General features: G+C 38.8%; 2 protein-coding genes across 7 annotated transcripts in view; one reads left to right on the top strand and one right to left on the bottom strand.

The window, feature by feature from the left end:
* The window catches only part of CP (ceruloplasmin), a 53,458-nt gene extending 45,150 nt beyond the window's left edge, over positions 1–8,308 (top strand). Inside the window, exons 19-20 of the mRNA XM_015237966.3 lie at positions 4,233–4,337; positions 7,857–8,308. Of these exons, the coding sequence (XP_015093452.1) occupies positions 4,233–4,336 (104 nt within the window). The 3' untranslated portion in view covers position 4,337; positions 7,857–8,308. The remainder of the gene's footprint in view (positions 1–4,232; positions 4,338–7,856) is intronic.
* Positions 1–18,135, bottom strand: part of HPS3 (HPS3 biogenesis of lysosomal organelles complex 2 subunit 1) — a 35,866-nt gene that overhangs the window by 1,928 nt on the left and 15,803 nt on the right. For 2 of the 6 annotated variants that reach the window (XM_072958954.1, XM_015237969.3), the window contains exons 7-16: positions 15,918–16,072; positions 14,291–14,399; positions 11,928–12,109; positions 10,910–11,090; positions 9,759–9,992; positions 8,368–8,571; positions 7,854–8,042; positions 6,801–6,908; positions 3,021–3,227; positions 2,299–2,389 (exon numbers count right to left, since the gene is read on the bottom strand). In XM_072958954.1, coding sequence (XP_072815055.1) covers positions 2,299–2,389; positions 3,021–3,227; positions 6,801–6,908; positions 7,854–8,042; positions 8,368–8,571; positions 9,759–9,992; positions 10,910–11,090; positions 11,928–12,109; positions 14,291–14,399; positions 15,918–16,072 — 1,660 coding nt within the window. Of the gene's footprint in view, positions 1–2,298; positions 2,394–3,020; positions 3,228–6,800; positions 6,909–7,853; positions 8,043–8,367; positions 8,572–9,758; positions 9,993–10,909; positions 11,091–11,927; positions 12,110–14,290; positions 14,400–15,917; positions 16,073–18,135 lie in introns of those variants that run through there. The other 4 variants (XR_004190271.2, XM_006202788.4, XM_072958956.1 and 1 more) reach the window with 4 other exon arrangements.

Below are 18,135 nucleotides of genomic sequence, written 5' to 3'. Positions count from 1 at the left end.
AATTATCAATGCTTTCCTAGCAAACTAGTTTACTTGGCTTAAACGTGGAACCCCCCGTTAAGTAGTATCCTAGATACAAAAAACTGAGTGAGTGTAAAGCAGTTATAGAACCAACAAAAATCTTGCCACTGCTCTGTTCTCTTCTGCCATCTCATGAGGGGCTAAAACAGGTTATTACTCCAAGAACAAGGTCAACATCTTAAATCTGCAGAGTACTTTAAATCCTCCAGTCTGTACAGAAAATATCTGTCAAATGTTAAAAAATAGTTATTTCTGGCTAATGGGACTGTAAATGACTTTTTAAACTTTAGGTTTCTAATTTACTACAGTACTAGAATTTTTATTAATAAGCACAGTTCATTATCACAAAAACAGTAATAACTATTTCCTTGAAACTAACAAGCCAACCACTAACCCCAGTTTCAACGGCTCTGCATTAGTGCAACGGTTCTCAGCTAGTACAATTTTGCCTCCAGGGGACATCTCGTAATATCTGGAGACATTTTTGTTTTAACTGTGCAAGTGCTACTGGTATTTAGGGGGTGGAGGTCAGGGATGCTGGTAACATCCTAAAATGCACAGGGGACACAAATATCTGGTCCGAGACGTTAGTTGTGACACGGCTGAGAAATGCTGCACTAGAGAGTAAGAAATCCAAGCTCCTACGCATATTATATATGCCCCGACCTTCATCTTCCAATTCTGCCTAACTTTACCTAGAGTAAATTTTAAAATTTGCCTACTTTTGCTCTAGAGTCAACCCCGAACTTCTTTCTCATCAGTCCCAGGCAATTAAAAAATTGGCTTGCTTCCGGTTACTGACTAAGGAGTAGACTTGGAACTCAGTTTCAATTCTCCTAGCTCCAGTCCTGGTCTCCTCTCTGTATACCACAGCTGCCAACAGAGAGAGGACCCCCCACCCCTTGAAAATGAATCTAAGGTTATTCAGGTGTCTCCTCTTCAAATCAGTAAATAGTTATAGAATGCTTCCTATGGATAGCATGTTGCTGGCAAGGACAGTGCAACATGAAAAATGAGTAACACACTATGCCAGCTTTGGAGGTATTACAGTCCAATAAAGGTAAATCACACACAGCACCTAGTCCCATGAGCCAGATACATATACACGCGTACATGTGTGTGCATATACGCACATATATATGTGCATGAATGTGTGTACACACAATATACACATGCACAGGTGTGCGCACACAGATACTGTAAAGATACAGAAAAATGGAACATTTGGAGGAATGATTATGGGTAAGTTATGCGTAGAGAGTTTGCGGATGTGGATCAGAAAAGGATGAAGAGAGTCTTTTGACTAAGAGAGTGACGTGGCTGGGTGAAGACGTGGGATATCTGCGCTGGAAAGTGACCCACCAATAAGATGAGTTAGTTCAAAATTATGTGATAAATTTGAGCTGGACAATCAAACACATGACACCTCCACCTTCTGAAAACCAAAAAATCACGCAGGGAGAGGGGTAGGACAAAAAGTTAGTATAAAGTCCCCTCCTTGTCACTCCAATCATAAATACACAACTTTACTTAAAGGGAGATTTCCAGAAAAACGCTGCTCAGTGCCTACCACTGTAAAAGTCAATTACCTCAGCTGGAAAATACAGTTCCAACACTATTCACTTCTAACATTTTATGTACACTGATATCAATATAACCATGCCTTTGTCATCAGGCCAACCATTAACTAGTGATATTAACACACAAAAGTAGAGAAACTGATATCCATATATCTACCCAGATTTATAAATGACTATGAATTATAAAAATTCAAACAACTACCTATGTTGTAAAATACTGCATAATTTAAAAAAATACTGCATAATTTAGAGACACTGAACTTTGAAATCTTTGAGAAATTTGTCAGTCCTCAGTACTTGTTTATAATTATGATTAATAATCATAGTAACTTAATTTCCTACATGAAATAAATTGAACACCCAGACCATTAATAAAAAATGTACTCATCTTAATGGCTATTCAGATTTGTTAAATGCTGAGGTTGTAAGTTTCTCTGATGGTGATAATTTGTTGGTAGAAAAGATTAACTTAAAAGCATCAGCTCTGGCGCTAAAAGAGATAAATGAATACCTAGTGTGGTAGAGGGGAACATATGAATGCTGAAAATAAGTTCTCCAGATGGTTCTGCTAAGACCATCTTCCCTACACTTAAGAATCACATGAAAAACTAGAGAAAGCAAGGCTTCAGCAGATTAAGGAAACTAAAACTTAGACCCTCAGTTAAACTTAATAATCAAGCCAAAAAGATTATTTTACCTTTTAGTGATGACAGGTAAAGTTGATATTTCTCTCCACCACATTTTATTCTTTGACAAAGTTCAGGCAGCAGTTTTTTCCACCACAAAGTCTATCTTAGGGAAAAATGAATACTTTTTAAGTTCGATGCATTTTATATTCAGATTGCCAACAAGAACAAGAAGGTTGTGCAGGGAAGCGCAGGGCAAAACACATCATCTTGGTTAAGGGCGTCAGACTTTGTTAGAACAGTCATCTGCTTAAACTATAACATAAAATTCAGATTTGTAACCTGAAAATCTAGTATGTGTATTGTACATACGTACATGGCTATTTTCAAGAATAAACACAGACATGTCCTGTTATCAACTCTTAGGTGGCAAGAAAGAAGTAAGGAACAAAAGAAAAAGTACTAAAGTCAAAAACTCTTCTAATTTCTAAAGACCAGACAGCCCAAAAAGAATTTTCCCATCATGCATTATATTTCCCAAATTTTCGAGTAGTAGCCTACTTTATCGCCAAACAAGAGATTTTTGATGACCATAACATACCAGCACCATACATTTTAATATTCTCTAATGGTACTCAAAACACATAACACATTAAACATACATGTTCTTCTGACCCACACAGCCCCACAAGGTTGGACTGGCACAATCTGTCCACATTTTGCAGAGAAGGCAACAAGATTATCATCTGATTATCATTGATAAAGCCTAAAAAACATAATCTGAAAAGCATACCCGATTCTCTTCTTTCAGTTCGTGATTAGCATATGGGATGACTGCCTCTGGGCATCTCTCTAATAGCCTGTCTATGCACTGTTCATACTCTTTCAAACGTGTACGACACAGAACATGAACACTGAGGCCGGCAATAGTGTCTTCTGAGAGTGGCTCCAAGAATGGAACGATGGAAGCTATGTCAAATGAAGGACCACATATAAGAGACTATGAACAGAAAAGTGAAATGTTATGGAATGAGGCACCCGAAAAACTAATGCACAACATACAGAATACAGTTTTTTAAAAAAGACTAAACCTCACTTGCCAACAAAAGAAGAATGCAATTTTAGAGCACATGCTTATGGTATTTACTAAGTCTAAGTAGACCGAAGAATTAAATCATCCTGAAACCACCTCTAGTTTAAAGAATAAAAATCTGCTTAACGGAAAGCATTTTTAAAATAACACAATTTTATTTGCTTTGGCTAGACTGCAAATTAACACTCATGGGAATGCTTTAAGCCTCTACCCTAAGAAAATAATCCACATGGTGGTCAAGACTTATGTCCAGTGATGTTCACCTCAAGAATATTTATAATATTGAAAAACTAGAAGAAACCTGAATGTTAAACAAGAAGGGATGAGTAAATAAATTATGGTATATTCAAATAACAGAATATTTTATAGTTCTCAAAATTGTTTTCAAAGGCTAGCTAATGACAAAATGCTCATGATAAAATTAGTGAAAAATCTCAGTACAAAATTATATTCAGAGCATGATCAATTTTGCAAAACCTACATAAGGTCCACGTACATCTAGAAATGCCTTTGGAAGAGCATCAAGATTTGACACAGAGACCAGCTTGTTGGGTGGGAGGACAAAGCCCATTTTTTGTTTTCTTTTTCACACTTCCCTGTATTTTCCAAGGTTTCTATAATAAGCATTCACTACATATAGAACTAAAAATAAAATCTAACATTTAAGAAAACTAAAGCAATCATTAAGAACCTAATCATCTCTTATCAATACCATTCACCACAAGCTGAATGACATCAAGCAGGTATTATTTTAGTTCTCACAACTTGACCAATATTTTACTTTTAAGCATTTAAACTATAAATACTACTTTTGATACTGCCACCAAAATAATCTCCGCTTTCCCGTTCTTCCGGATAAAGATGAGATGGTCATAGCCTGATTTTCTTCTTCCTGTATACTTTTTGCTACAGCATCTCCTCAGACTCACAGGAGGATATGGAACATGAACTATCCATTTACAGTCAGTGTCATTATTTTATTGCAAATATCTACCAAGGAATGGCTCGGAGAATAAGGTTGGTCCTTTTCCTTCCTGAAAGTTTAATAATCACCTTTGTCTGAATAATTTCCTGACAATAAGGTAGCAAATATGAAATAAGGTGATAATCTACCACTCACAGCCTCCCTCCAAATGAAAGAAAACACAGATTATTTCTATATTCAACTCTTGATCTATCAGGATAGTGATGGGGTAGGAAAGAAACAAGGCATGGGTAACCCAAACTGCGGTTAAAATGAAACCTGTCAAAGCCTGGTACAAAATGGACTACCTATGAACTTTTAAGTGGTTGTATCCATATCACCAAGAAGTTTAAAAATTAGAAACACTGGACAACACATGTCACTGGATAAAAAATGTTCCAAGTATTACTGATACTATTTAAAATACTCTTATTGTTGTCTGCTTCCAAGCAGAGTGCTCCATTTTTTTTTAATATTGAAAATGAACTCTCCACCCCCAAGACATGCATTATTTATTCCCATTTCTGATCTAGATCCCTCACCCTCAGCTGACTCCGTGGGGCTGGAATCCATAGAATTCTCTGTCTTCTCCACCTACACAATCACACCTGTGGCTCTAAGAGAGGTGGCTGGCAAGGAGGTGGGGAGGGAACCAGGAAAATTCTGATGAAAGGCAAGGCGTTTACTAGTTACTGCATCATTCTAAAATAGCGGCTTTTGGACATGTAGATGATTTACAGATTGTTTTAATTTTTGACAACTATACTATTAGAGTGATTGAGGACAAGAGACTGAGATTTACATCAAATCTGCTTGGTGGTGGTGAGCCAGTGGGTAGAGGCGAGTCATACAATTGTGGAAAAGCTTTCTAGGTGATTCTGAAGCTCCTCATTCCTCTAGGGGAAAACAGATGAGATCCTTTTGTTTCTTGATGGTTATTTTTATTCTTAATGACTAGGACTAGTTGACTCAGATAACTTAGAAAGAGTTGTAATTAGGAAAAGGATTTAGAAAAGTTTAGGCTGACTAAACTTTCTATCCTTTAACAGCAAAGATTCCCAGAAAGAAGATACCCTTTTTAAACTTTCAAATGGATTTTAAAAGATCACTGAATTACACTTTTAAAGCAGAGATTATAAACAGGCTTTGAAGCTTTATCAGGTGAGATTTAATACCACTCACTACAATTATAATTTAAAATCTGTAATTAGTATATATGTTGTAGGAGGGCAAGTCCCGTCTGCCTTGTCCAGTGCTGTACATCAATGACAGTTACGGCACATGATCAAAGAATATTTGGGGAATGAACGAATCTGAGACTAAGCCCTCAGCAGCCTCTGAATTGTAGTACCCTTTTAGGGTACTAGGGCTAGGAACCAAGAATCCTCTCTGGCAATTTTTTTCAAATGTAAGCAACACTATTTCTGAAGACATCGCAGGCTGTCTAGAGGCTAAGACTACACAATGTGGTCTCTTGAGCTTCCTGTCCTGACCTCCATCCCCAATTTGACAATTTTGTTTCTATAAGCAAAAATCACACTGACACCAGTTCCCAGTGTAAATTGGGGTTGCAAACTCAAAAGCCTAATGAGGTCACACAGATGATGAAAATGCACCAAGACAGCTGGGTGTAAGGAACGTGGATGCCAGACACTCAGCACGTGGACCGGGAGACATGGAGATGAGACTGGCAGCCCAGACGGCGCCAGCATGGTCCAAGGAGGGAAGCCCCCAGGCAGCTCCAACCTGCGGTCTCAGGGACCAGGGTTACCACTGAGTGGAAGTTCTGCTGAATTTTTCAAAAGAAACTTGAAACTCAAAATTCTTGATTTGAAATCTCAATTTGGCAGCTACTGTTGGGCTACACTGGGCAGACCAAACAAAACAGATGAGAGGATTATATTCTGTCCTTGGGCCACTGACTACAATAAATAAATCACATCCACATCTAGCCCAGTCCGATTCACCAAGTCAGATGTGGACTTTATTTCTCATTGCCAGTCAAAACACTGTCAGAGTCAGAATTCTTGCCGGATGGTCTACATTCTCTTGATCGTATTTGTTATTTTTAAAACAAGCCTTTCAGGAGCTTATAAAGCTGGCTACTTTGATTTACTTCCTATAAGACAGAGAGTAGTGCCTGGCTTAGGCTAGAGGACTAGACTATGTGAGTGAACACTAAAATAAAAGTGACTGACATCAGTGAAAACACAGCACGTTTGCCATACTTTCAGTTTCCCAAAGTGATTTCAAGCACATCCTGAAAATGAGGCTAGATGGTCACAGGACTTGGTGAAGCTCACTCATCCACAGGCAGCAACCCCAGCCTTCCCGTCTGCAGTTTCGGGCAGAGACAGGAATTCCCACAAGAGCTCCTGAGGAGGTCTAACAGTAGATTTCGTCCCCAAAATTCGATACTCTAGTTAACAGGACACCAGGGGTCTTACCAAATTTAAATCTTATACTATATTGTAATATGCATAGTCATTTTTTTTCAAAGGGGCATTTTTATTTACCTGTAATTTTGAAAGCTCTTCCATACAATTTTTATCAGCTAAGGAATCGGATGATATTAAGACATTAACCCATGGAGAGATTAAGCCATAATGACTGCAACTGTTTATCTAAAATATAAAAGAAACTTATCGTAAGTAAAATATAGCAAAACAAGATTTTCTTCATCTATCCTACAAACAGCAAGCAATCCCTAACCTTCTGCCATGTTGCAAAATTAGGTATACATTTTCCTCAGAGTGGGAAGAAAGTCTTAGAATATATTCCCCTGGAAAAAGTTTCAGCCTTGCTGCTTCGCACTGAATAAATCTGTACCGGATATCTCCTAATGTTTTACCTTTAAGACGATTCCGAAGAGGCACTTTCTAGCAAAAAGGGTATTATGGCTTTTAAGCTAATTATACTCAAAGAAAGCTAACAGTAATACTGAAAATAATTTTTATCTCTACCACTCTCCTTCGGAGGCAAAGTCTCTTCCATTAAGTTCTCAAGACAATTCCCATAAAGACTCCCATATTCAAGAAAACCCACATTAGCCATGGCATCCATGACAGGTGAAGGGGCAGCTGGGACTGCGGGAGCAGGAAGGGTACGAGCAGAACTGAGAGGGCAGTGGGGACTGCAGAACAGCTCTTGTGTGTGCAGCCGAAGGAAGGGGGAGTCTAGGAAGGAAGTGTCTCTCCCACAGCCTTCTGCAGCCCCTCTCCCCTCAGGGAGGTCTGCAGCTCCCTCTTCTCTCGTGTTCCACTTCATGGCCCTCTCTTGAGGGAGCACAGACGGGTCTGGGGAAAAGCCCCTTCCCCCACAAAGGGCTGCTGAGGCACCATGGCAAGTGAGTAAGACAGAGCAGTGGGGGGCACTCTTTAGAAAACAGCATTTAAAATGTGGACAACTTCACTCACACACAAGTTTTAAGTGTGTTTTTAACTCCTGCTTTAAAAAAATCTGGTAATAAGAATTATGTTTGATTTTATACCATGAAAAATAAGAAGGGTCATTATCATAATGTGTAATATACATAAAGTTGAATTCACTGCACTATTCCATTATCTTACCAGATCCTCTGATGTTCTCAACGGTACAGTGTCAGGAGGCTGCCTCTTGGATAATCTCCAGATGTACTGTGATGTAAGCTTGAAAAAGAGTTCCTGTAGCACCACATCGGGGAGGCATGCTACCAGCTGAGCTTCCCAGAGGTCTACTAAGAGCTGAGGAATTGTATCTCCATCCTTACCACAAAGCACCTTGAGAACAGTGAGACAAGCCACCATATCTCAGATAAATACAGTACTGATCAAGTTACAGCTGGTCTGAATAGCACTCCATCACGTGGGCCATATAGTCAATAATTTATCATTAGCATCAGCATCAAGGCAAAAGTGAATTTAGACATTGTAACAGGAAACACACTCCAGGTCACATTAACAGAATTTTTCCAGATACATTCTTCTAATCTGTACTTTTGTAAATGGTTCTGCGTCTGTTTTCTCAATAAACAAATGAAAACTCACTTCTCTTATTCTGTTCCCCACCCCACACCAACTTCACCAGACCATCCAGAACAATTACCTTTTCAAAGCAACACACCTTAAAGAAGGAATCTGCTTCTTCAATTCCAATTTTGTTGTTCTTCTGTAAGCCTAGGACTGAAGCCACTAGCAACCCAGGCTGTGTCTCCTTCAGGTGAACTGCAAACTCAGTTGGAACAATCTGTCCCTTCCTCTGCTGAATCAGGAGCCGAGGTTCCAGGATGAAGCCACATACCAACTTCATCTTCAGAGAGAAAAAGAAATTTAGGAACAGAAATATACATTGCATTCATCTTCCAAACACATGCTAGTGCGTTCAAAAGTCATGGTTAAAGACCTACTGTGTAGCACAGGGAACTATACTCAATTTCCCGTAATAACATATTATGGAAAAGAATCTGAAAAAAATATACATGTATGATATGTATGTATTTGTGTAACTGATTCATTTTGCTGTACACCTGAAACTGACATCACAAACCAACTACACTTCAATAAAAAACAAAATTAAAAAAAAAGAAAAAAGAATCACAGTTAAGCCATTAATAATTTAATTTCAGTTTTTTCCTTAACCATAAGTTCTAAGGACATAATGGATAACAGTCTTTCTAGAAGTTACTATTACTTAATTAAGCATCAAGGTGTCCTATTTTGTAGACACCTTTATATTTAGGTCTATGTAAGTTTTTTCAAAATTATGAAGAGCAAATTCATCTTTCTAGAATACTACTCTTCACAGCAGAGGACATCTCAGTGTTGACTTGCTATCCTCAAACAAAACATGCCACTGGATAGCAATAAAGCACTCCTCCTCTTCTTGAATAGGTTTGAGACATAATAAGTGCTCAATTAATGTCTCCTCTTAATTTCCTGCCCAAGTGATTAGCGTCTTTGGCTCATGTCCCCGAATGGCCTCTCCTCCATGGGGAAGCTGCCTTTTCTTCAAAATACCACTCAAATGTCCAGTCCCCCACACAGTCACTTGTGACTTTTCCCAAGTGCTGGCTATTTCTGCAACTACCTGACTCTGGAGGCTCAAGGTTAATATCCTACTCTCTGTACTCAAATACACACCACTGTTCTGTTTCCAGTGGATACACCACACCCTCCCCTCACACCAGTCAGACTGTCGGCTCAGGGCAGGGCCTGCATAGTCTTCGGTACCAAGCACTGTGCTGTGAACATGCCTGACACCAAGCTGAAAGGTCTCTGTATACCCACCACTGCCATTTACCATTCATACTTCTTTTCCATTTGCCAAATCCAAAGCCCAAGCACTATCACTTTGGGTCACTTCCTCTCTAATATTAAGTCTGTTTTCCTCTACAACTAAGAAAAAATGAGCTGCACAGAAGCCACGAAAAAGCTAAACACCCTAGGACCACTGGGTCCTATTTAAGCCTGCTGTCAAAACCAGGGAGGGTACCGTACCTCTGGGTGGCTTTTCATTTCATTTCTGTACATGTCAAGATCTCCCATTTTCAAAGCCATTGCTGCTTTGGTCAATGTCACTAAGATCAGTGAAAACCCAGAAGTATCCAGCTTCCTTAAATAGCTGATGGCAGTTAAAGGATCAATATTCTTCATAGAAGGACTACAGAGAATATGGGGCAGTTGCTTCGGCTCAGCCACGTGAAACATCTGAACCACTTTTGCTGCTAATTCCTTTATGAACACAAATGAGACACTGAAGGTCAGTCAGCCAACAGAAAGCAACAAAATCAATCAGCAAAAAAAAAAAAAAGATAAAAATCAAGATACAAACATTCCAATTAAGATAACAGTATAGTATAGTATTATGTCCTGATTTAAAAGGAGAGTTGATGGTGATAAAGTGGGAGATCTGAGATGACTCGAAATGAACTCTTTACTGAGTTACGTTGAAGGAAAAGCAGGGAAAGTGTGTACCAAGTCATGGTCAGCATTTCTAATCTTAACGAGAGTTCTGAAGAAGGAAAAAAGATAACTAGATTAAAGTACACTTAATAGGCCATTATAAAAAATTACAGCTTAGTACAAAATATACTCAATGAGGTAATTTAGAAGAGAAAATTTCATTTCTCCCAATAGCTTAAAACATTTGGTATCACAACACCCAACTTTGCATATTTGCATTCAACTCTTTAAAAATGCATGAGGGGCAAAAAAATACTCCTTAATCATGTCTGAAGGTCTCTAGGCCATGATTTCATAAGGGAAGCTTTGGACACCTGGAGACTGGGGCAACTAGGGTTGTGAAAAGGGCTGTGGATGAGAAGAGGGCGGGCAAGGCCCAGGTTCTGTGTCATTCTCCTGAAGACAGACCACTGTCACACTGGGCAGGTCACTCAACCACAACGGACCACATCCCCTTGTCTATATGATGAAAAAGTATGAGAAGATACTATAAGTTCTTTTCTAGGCTATAATTCTATGACTGTTATTAACGAAGAAAAGGGCACAATAGTTACTTTTTTTAGAAAAAGAAGAATACCAAAGGAAAATACTTGGAACTTGATTTGTAAGCAGAATTACATAAAATAAATTGCTAAAACAAAAATTTTAAATATTAGATATAACTAAACAGAAAAAACTGTATTCACCTCACTTAATTCTTCATCCAGGTTTTCATAAAGTGAATGATTAATGTAAAAGATTAATCCCCTCTCATATTTCTGCGATCCATTCTCTACTGTCCAGTCCACGCGGGCCAAAACTTCAGCCATAGACAAACCAGACATCTTGTAGTATGGCAAGGCAAGGTGGGAATGCTGGGTGTCAAGCCTAAAGGGAAGGAAGTAAAGAAACCTCAAATGTGACATTTTTAAGCTTGGATGTCTAACACACTTGATAATAAAACAGATCATGCTTTCCAAAAGACATTAATCTCAAAATACTTTTCCACTGCAATTAGGAGTTGGAACAAGCTCCTGAGTTTTATTTTACAAAATCATTCTAATTAATGTAGTTTCTTTTGGCTGCTCATAATAAAAACAGAAAAACAACTCATAAGGTGATTTTAATATTCATAACATGGCTCTTAAATAATGATGTTTATAAGTAGGAAAAGTCTTTTAATTTATAATGATTCCTATGGGTCAAGTTAAGCCTTTGAAACAATCATATACCAAAAAATTATAAAGATCATTCTCAAGAATAAAAACCACTATTCAACCTAGTGTCCTTTTCTGACATCATAAAAGCATTGACTACTAAGATTAAAATCACAGACTGTCCAACTGGTGCCTCTTCCTTAAAGCTAACAGGCTAATTAGGAATAAGGTTGTCTCAGGGATTTTTAACTGGTCATGCCCCACCCCCACCCAAAGGCCTGAAAAGAAGCTAAATTAACTGGTGGGAGACTCATGAGGCTGAGACTCACTGCTCATCCAGTCAACTCCAAGTCCTTGAAGGTAGGGAACAGGTCACGGTCATCTTTGTATCTTTAAGCTTAGCACACACAGTACCTGGCACACAGAATGTGCTCAACAAATGCTTGTGAAATAAATGAATACATGAACCACCACACTTATCAGGTAACTACCAGAGATGGAAAAGTTAGTAAGTACACCTGAAGCTCAGGATGGCTTCTCTAACAAGTTTCCAAGCAGCATCACCAACCTGCTGTAGCAGTCTCCAAGGTGCCCACAGCTTTCCCTAAATGCCTCTAAAAGCTCCGCTTTCTCTCCCGGTTCCAGCTGACTGGCATCCATCAGGGCCGCTCTCACTAACAGGTGAGCCTCGCTGAGAAGGTGGATGCAGCTCTGGGTTTTCGCAGTCTTGTAGGTATTACTGTAGTCTATCTAACACAAAAAAGGCAAGCAGCTAATGTTGCTGCAGAAAGGCTCCCCAAAGTTTCCGAATTCTTAAGAATACCTATATATTTTGTGAGTGAAGTTAATCCTTAAACAGATTAAATCTTAAAAAAATAAAATATTTATCATTCTGATAAGGCCTAGCTGAAGCAGTTTTCTTTTCCCCACAATCTATGAGCCAGTTTAATACATACATGATTGTAAATATTCTCTTGTTCAACAGCACATTAGAGAAGGTACAAGTAACACTGTAATACTAATAAAACTGTTAACTTAGCAATAATTGAATCACAATTTGATCAGGCAAGTGAACATATCTGAAACAGTTAATTTTGTTTAAAGTTCTGTGGTTTAAATCTTTCTCAAATTCAGACTGAGTATCCTTCCTTTATCTTAGTTTCATCTGGTGAATTTAGGTTCTACTACATCTATTTTTATAACTCACAGAGTGGGCTTATAAATATTATCACCAGCTAATGTGAGTTGATCAGTATTTTTAGCCTCCAGTAGGCAAATTATCAAGATGAAGCCTAGGACTTTCAGTTAAGCAAGACTAAAAGGACAGGATGAAGCTGATATAATCATCAGCATTAAAATGCAAGGGACAAATCAGGCAAACCTTGACCTGATGACCAAGATTAACATCACCAGGGAGGGGCACATAAATATTATGCACATCCCAGTGTGATACCTCAAGAGAGACACAAGTCACCTACACAATGTTCTGGCCAAGAAAAAGAGTACATAAACTGAATCTAATCATGAAAAATAATATTAAATAAATAAATTTTTTAAAGGTGGAGGGGGACAAATATTTTTCAAAAACATCTATGTATGTTATAAAACAAAGTAGAATCTAAAAAATAAAACTAGTGACTATAACAAAAAAGAGACAGATACAGAGAACAAACGATTATGTATAAAATAAATAAGCTGCAAGGATATATTGTACAACACAGGAAACACAGACAATATTTTACAACAACTATAAATGGAGTATAGCATTTAAAAATTGTGCATCACTATATTGTATACCTATAACTTATATAATATTGTACACCAACTGTCTCAAGTTAAAAAAAGAGAAAAGAAAAAAAATTTTGAAATGAAATAAAGAAAGGCTCTGGATTAAAAGAGGCTAAAGAGACATGACAGTTAAATACACTACCTGATGCTAGACTGGACCCTGGACCAGAGGTGGGGAAATGCTGCTAGGCCATTACTGGGTAACTGACAAAATTGAAATATGAACCATGGACTAGATGAAGTATTATGTCAACGTTAAATTCTCTGATGCATATGACTGCACTGTGATTCTGAAAGCAAATATCCCCATTCTTGGGAAACATGTACTGAAGTATTTAGAGGCATTAGGCCATTATGCAATTTACCTTCCAACAGGTCAGGAAAAAAAACGTGTTTGTGTGCGCACATTTGGAAAGTGCAAGAGTGAAAAAAGAGGTGGGGGGAGGGTGTAGCTCAGTGGTAGTGTGTACTTAGCATGCACAAGATCCTGGGTTCAATCCCGAGTATCTCCATTAAATAAAAAAAATTAAATTAAAATTTAAAAAAAGAGAGAGAGAAGCAAAAGGGGTATAATGTTGACTATGGGTCAATCTGTGTGGGGAATATATAGGTTTTATTTTTACTATTCTAATTTTTGCAATTTTTCTGTAGGTTTGAAATTATTTCAAAATAAAGAGTTTATAAAAATTGTCAGGGTTAAGCAGGCAGTTGTCACTCTGGGAAAAGGAGTAAGGATGCCCATGGGACAATGCTGCAGTGCCCCAGGACCATCTGCTGATACTTCAAAGAAGAGTGAGACAGGGACATATGATCTAAGATTTCTTTCAGCTCCATTTCAGTTCTCTTTGCTAGAATTCAAAGTAACAGTCAAAGGCTATTTATATTTAGATTGGCTAATCAATTCTCATAGGAGAGTAGGTATGAATAAGGGAGTTTTATTTTAGTGAAGGGAATTTCTCCTGGCTCCTCAAAGGTCAGAAGCTGTGAAAATAAGAAGGTGAAGATACACACACCTCTGTCAGACAGAGCCTGGAAGCCGGCTGGCTGTCACATTCTGAATGTACGATCATTAGAATCAATTTCCAGTCATCAATTAGACTCTAAACTTCTACAAATAAGAATTAGGAAGTCTTAAAGGAGTACCATTTCTTTGTACAGTTGCACTGGTGAGATCGTATTCACAATATACAAATTCCACCCAGCCTCAGCTACAGGAGGTGCTTTGAGGTTAACACTGGTTCCTTTTCTAGAACTAAAAGCAAAACAGAGCACAGGAATTGTAGGGTAAGACATATTATCAATAAATGGCAATTTTAAATGGTAAGTATCAGTTACCTAAAATATTATAACTATGATATCATTCTCATTTAATATTTTCTTTGGTGGCTACACAGTAGATTTTTTACAGAACATCAGTTCACAATACCCTGTAGGCTTACAGCATTTAATATACTATACTGTCATGGACTGATCAATCAATCACTTCCAATACATTCTGTAAGTATTCTTAAATGGGCAGTATGCTCACAGAACACGCAAGACCTCTCAGAAGGAAGAGAAACTTGGCTGTGAAAGTCCCTGTGCTCACGCTCTCTCCAGCATGGGGCCTTCCTGAGTCCAGCATGCCCTACACTACAGATCAAACCAGACGCCCAACAGAGCAACAAGCAAAAGACTCATGGCTGCTGGCAAAATGCAAAAGACAGAATTCTAAGCCTGCTTACAGCATCATCTCATCTCTTGCTTTCACTATGTGATGCATTTTCTGTAGTATACAATCTTCTAAAAATGTAGACCTTTGACCAAATGAAGTTTCAAATAAATTAGAATTTTTTTAATCATTTAGAAAAATACAGTATGTTCTAAGATGTCAAATGTGCGAGATTACAAGTGGTTTTTCCTCTCGCCAGAGAGCTTTCAGGATCAGTCAGTCTCAGACCACTTAGTGCACACTCTAAATGACCAGTTACCCAGGTCAGCCTGGTTATTCCTGTTGGTGGAACAAAGCACAGGCACAAATAATTTGAAAAAGAAGAAACTTATGTTAAAAATTAAAACCGATGTTCGACTTGAAATATACTCTTCCCCTAAAACAGATTTCTTTCCTGATAAAATTGTTCACAGAGGATGTTCATATTAGATTGCATTCCCTACCACTAAATTGACAGTACAGAAAACATCAAACAGAAGTGTAATTAGCATAGCTGGAATTAAGCATTCTATTCCAAACAATATGAAAGCAGAAAACCAAAGAGCCAACCGGAAATCAGCATTACCAAAATACAATTTTAAGGCAGATTAACACATATCTATACACTATGAAGGTGCTTTAAGGTAAGAAATGCATTCCTAATTTCTTTTGAATTGACATACCAGAAAATAATTTTTGGATAAAAATGTAACCACTGGAAGGTCAAAGAAGAAAAATAGTAAAGAGCCTTGTAGTTTGGATTAGAATAAGAGGCTCTGCCTTACTCGTTTATTACACAGAAAAACACGTCCTTCAGCTTCTTATCTAAAATACCACAGATTTTTATTGAAACTACTTTACAATTCATTTCTTTCTAAAAGTTCAAAGTCAACTATAAAGGACATGATAGAGATCATTAGAACCTTTTCTTACTCTGTAAAAAGAACACCATAGAAAAGCCATCGGATCACTCCAAGTTTTGATTTAGAAGATAAGCTAAGATGTATGCAAAATATACCAGTAAACAATTCATTCCAGAAGCTCTGGCGGGAATGTCTGAGGGGGTGAGGGGATGCTTACAGAAGCCTCTTGGGTGACTCTCTTCTCTCTGGAATGCTTTCAGGGTCTGCCTTGGTCAAAAGTATGACGTGGTTTTTAAAGTGACAGATGGCTTTCAAGCCTATGAAAAGCTGTATTCTTAAAGCACAGACATCCAGACTGACAGGTGGGCAAGCCTAGTGAAAAAACAAACACAAATTAAGCCAAGAAATAAAGTACATGAACTCTGATCTCCAAAAGCTAATGTATTTGATACAATTTCTCCTTTTCCCCCAACCTCCTCCCCCCACTCCCCTGCCAAAAGCAATCCAAATTTCTATTCTCATCAGAGCAAGGAAGTTACCCTATCTAAACTTATATAACTAACTAACTATTTCATGTGTGTCTGACAAAGCTACTCAGCACTTGCTGACTTGATAAATGCAGACAGCCGGTGCACCAGAGGCCCCTCACAGCCGTGGGAACTCCCGCACGTGCCTTCCAGAGCAGCTCCAGGAGCCCAGCCCGGCGCTGGTTACCTGCCACCCAGAGGATTCCCCACCAACAGCAGACTGGCTCAGGGTACGTCCAAATGGGGCTTCTGGGCAAAATCAGACACTATAAAAGGATATTCTACTGCATATAAAATGTTTCCTAGTGGATGGGTGTGTACGATAGAAATGCTTGCGTGTTCAGATGGCCCCTATTAGCTCTGTAGATGTGAACACTGCCTAGAACGGCTGACAGGCTGGGGTGTGTCAGGTAACCCGGAGGAAACCCTGGACCAGGAGCCAGGTTCCTGTCCTTATCAGGAACCATTCATTCAAGTAGAATGGATAAGAAAGATCACGGAGGAGCTCTTTCTGGGACTCACAAAATGACGTGGCGAGGCCTCCCCACCTCCTCCATTAATGCTGTTTGGATTCTGGGGTCATTTTCATTGTCCCCTTTATACTAAGTGCTTGGGGAAACACCTGTTTATTTTTTCATTTCTAAGAGAATGGTTAATGTGGCCTTGGGTACGCTGAGGCAGGATCTCAGAGGAAAGGGAAACAAAGACCACATGCCCTTTGAACCTGTCTCTGAGGTTGTGAAATCTTTCTCAGACACCACAGCTCCCAAGCCTGAGTCAGCAAGGGAGCAAAATGACAGCCTGCTCGTTCAGGGGCATCTAGGACTTCAGAATGGGGGCGTCTCAGGGAAGGGGGGGCCAGGAGGTGTAACCACCCCTGTCCTCCGCTCTGCCGCCTTCAGGAGGACGGGCCACAGGAGCAGTGTCCCTCACCAGCTCTTGTCTCTCCTCTTGTCTCCCTTCCTTTCTTCCTTCCGTTTTTATGAGTCTCTGAGAAGACCTGGAATTATGATTTATTTTCAAATGCAGACTGATCCTACCTCAATCTGTTCTGCACCCCTCACTCCACCATCACTACCTCGACAAGCCTATGTCTCCCTGAGGTTTAAAACAAAAAACAAGGCAAGATGGGGTGGAGGGGAAGAAGCGAGAGACAAGGAATCTGCCACCTTTCCATTTTAACTAGGGACATCATCCTTAATTTTAAAATAATCTCTTGAAAAGGCTATGTGTGTATGTGTGTTAAACACAGACAGAAAGGCACGAGAGGGCTGTGATTCTGGTCTCTCAAGCCTATGAAAGACCAGCTGAAGGTAAGTGGTGGGCTGTAAGCCTGGTCAGCAGCAGAAAGTTACAGGCAGGCCACAGCAAGAGAGAGAACTCAGATCACGATAAAACGCTATTACATATCACGATTTGGGCAACAGTGATCAGACACAGTGAGCACTAAACAGGGGCTGGCTTGTTAATGTAACCATCATCATTGAACACATGTTTTTCCAGAAAAAGGCATTCCAGCTGCCAGATGGACATAAACTAACTTGTGAAATATAGGCCATCATAATTTGGGGGTTCCCTGAAGCATGTATATTCATAACAAACATCCATTCAAAAGCCTATGCTTCAGAGGTGAAATTGCACATGTTGAACAGGATGCAAATGATCAGTGTATTTCTGAGAAATTCAAGGTTATAACAGAGAATTTCAGCATAAAATTGCCTCCGTCTATTTTTGTGGTCAAGAGCTTTTCAGAAACTAAGCATATTACTTCTCGTTAAAAATGAGGGTTACAGATCCAGCAGATCCATTAACACTAGATCAAAACTACGGAAATACAGAAAGTTGTTGAGGTCTTTAAAATGACAAAAGAATTATAGGCATATCTGACAATAGTATAAATAAATCATT

Source organism: Vicugna pacos, chromosome 1 (assembly GCF_048564905.1).
Source record: "Vicugna pacos chromosome 1, VicPac4, whole genome shotgun sequence".
NCBI lineage: Eukaryota > Metazoa > Chordata > Mammalia > Artiodactyla > Camelidae > Vicugna > Vicugna pacos.
The sequence above is the reverse complement of the archived record's forward strand: the minus strand, read 5'-3'. Positions and strand labels throughout refer to the sequence as shown.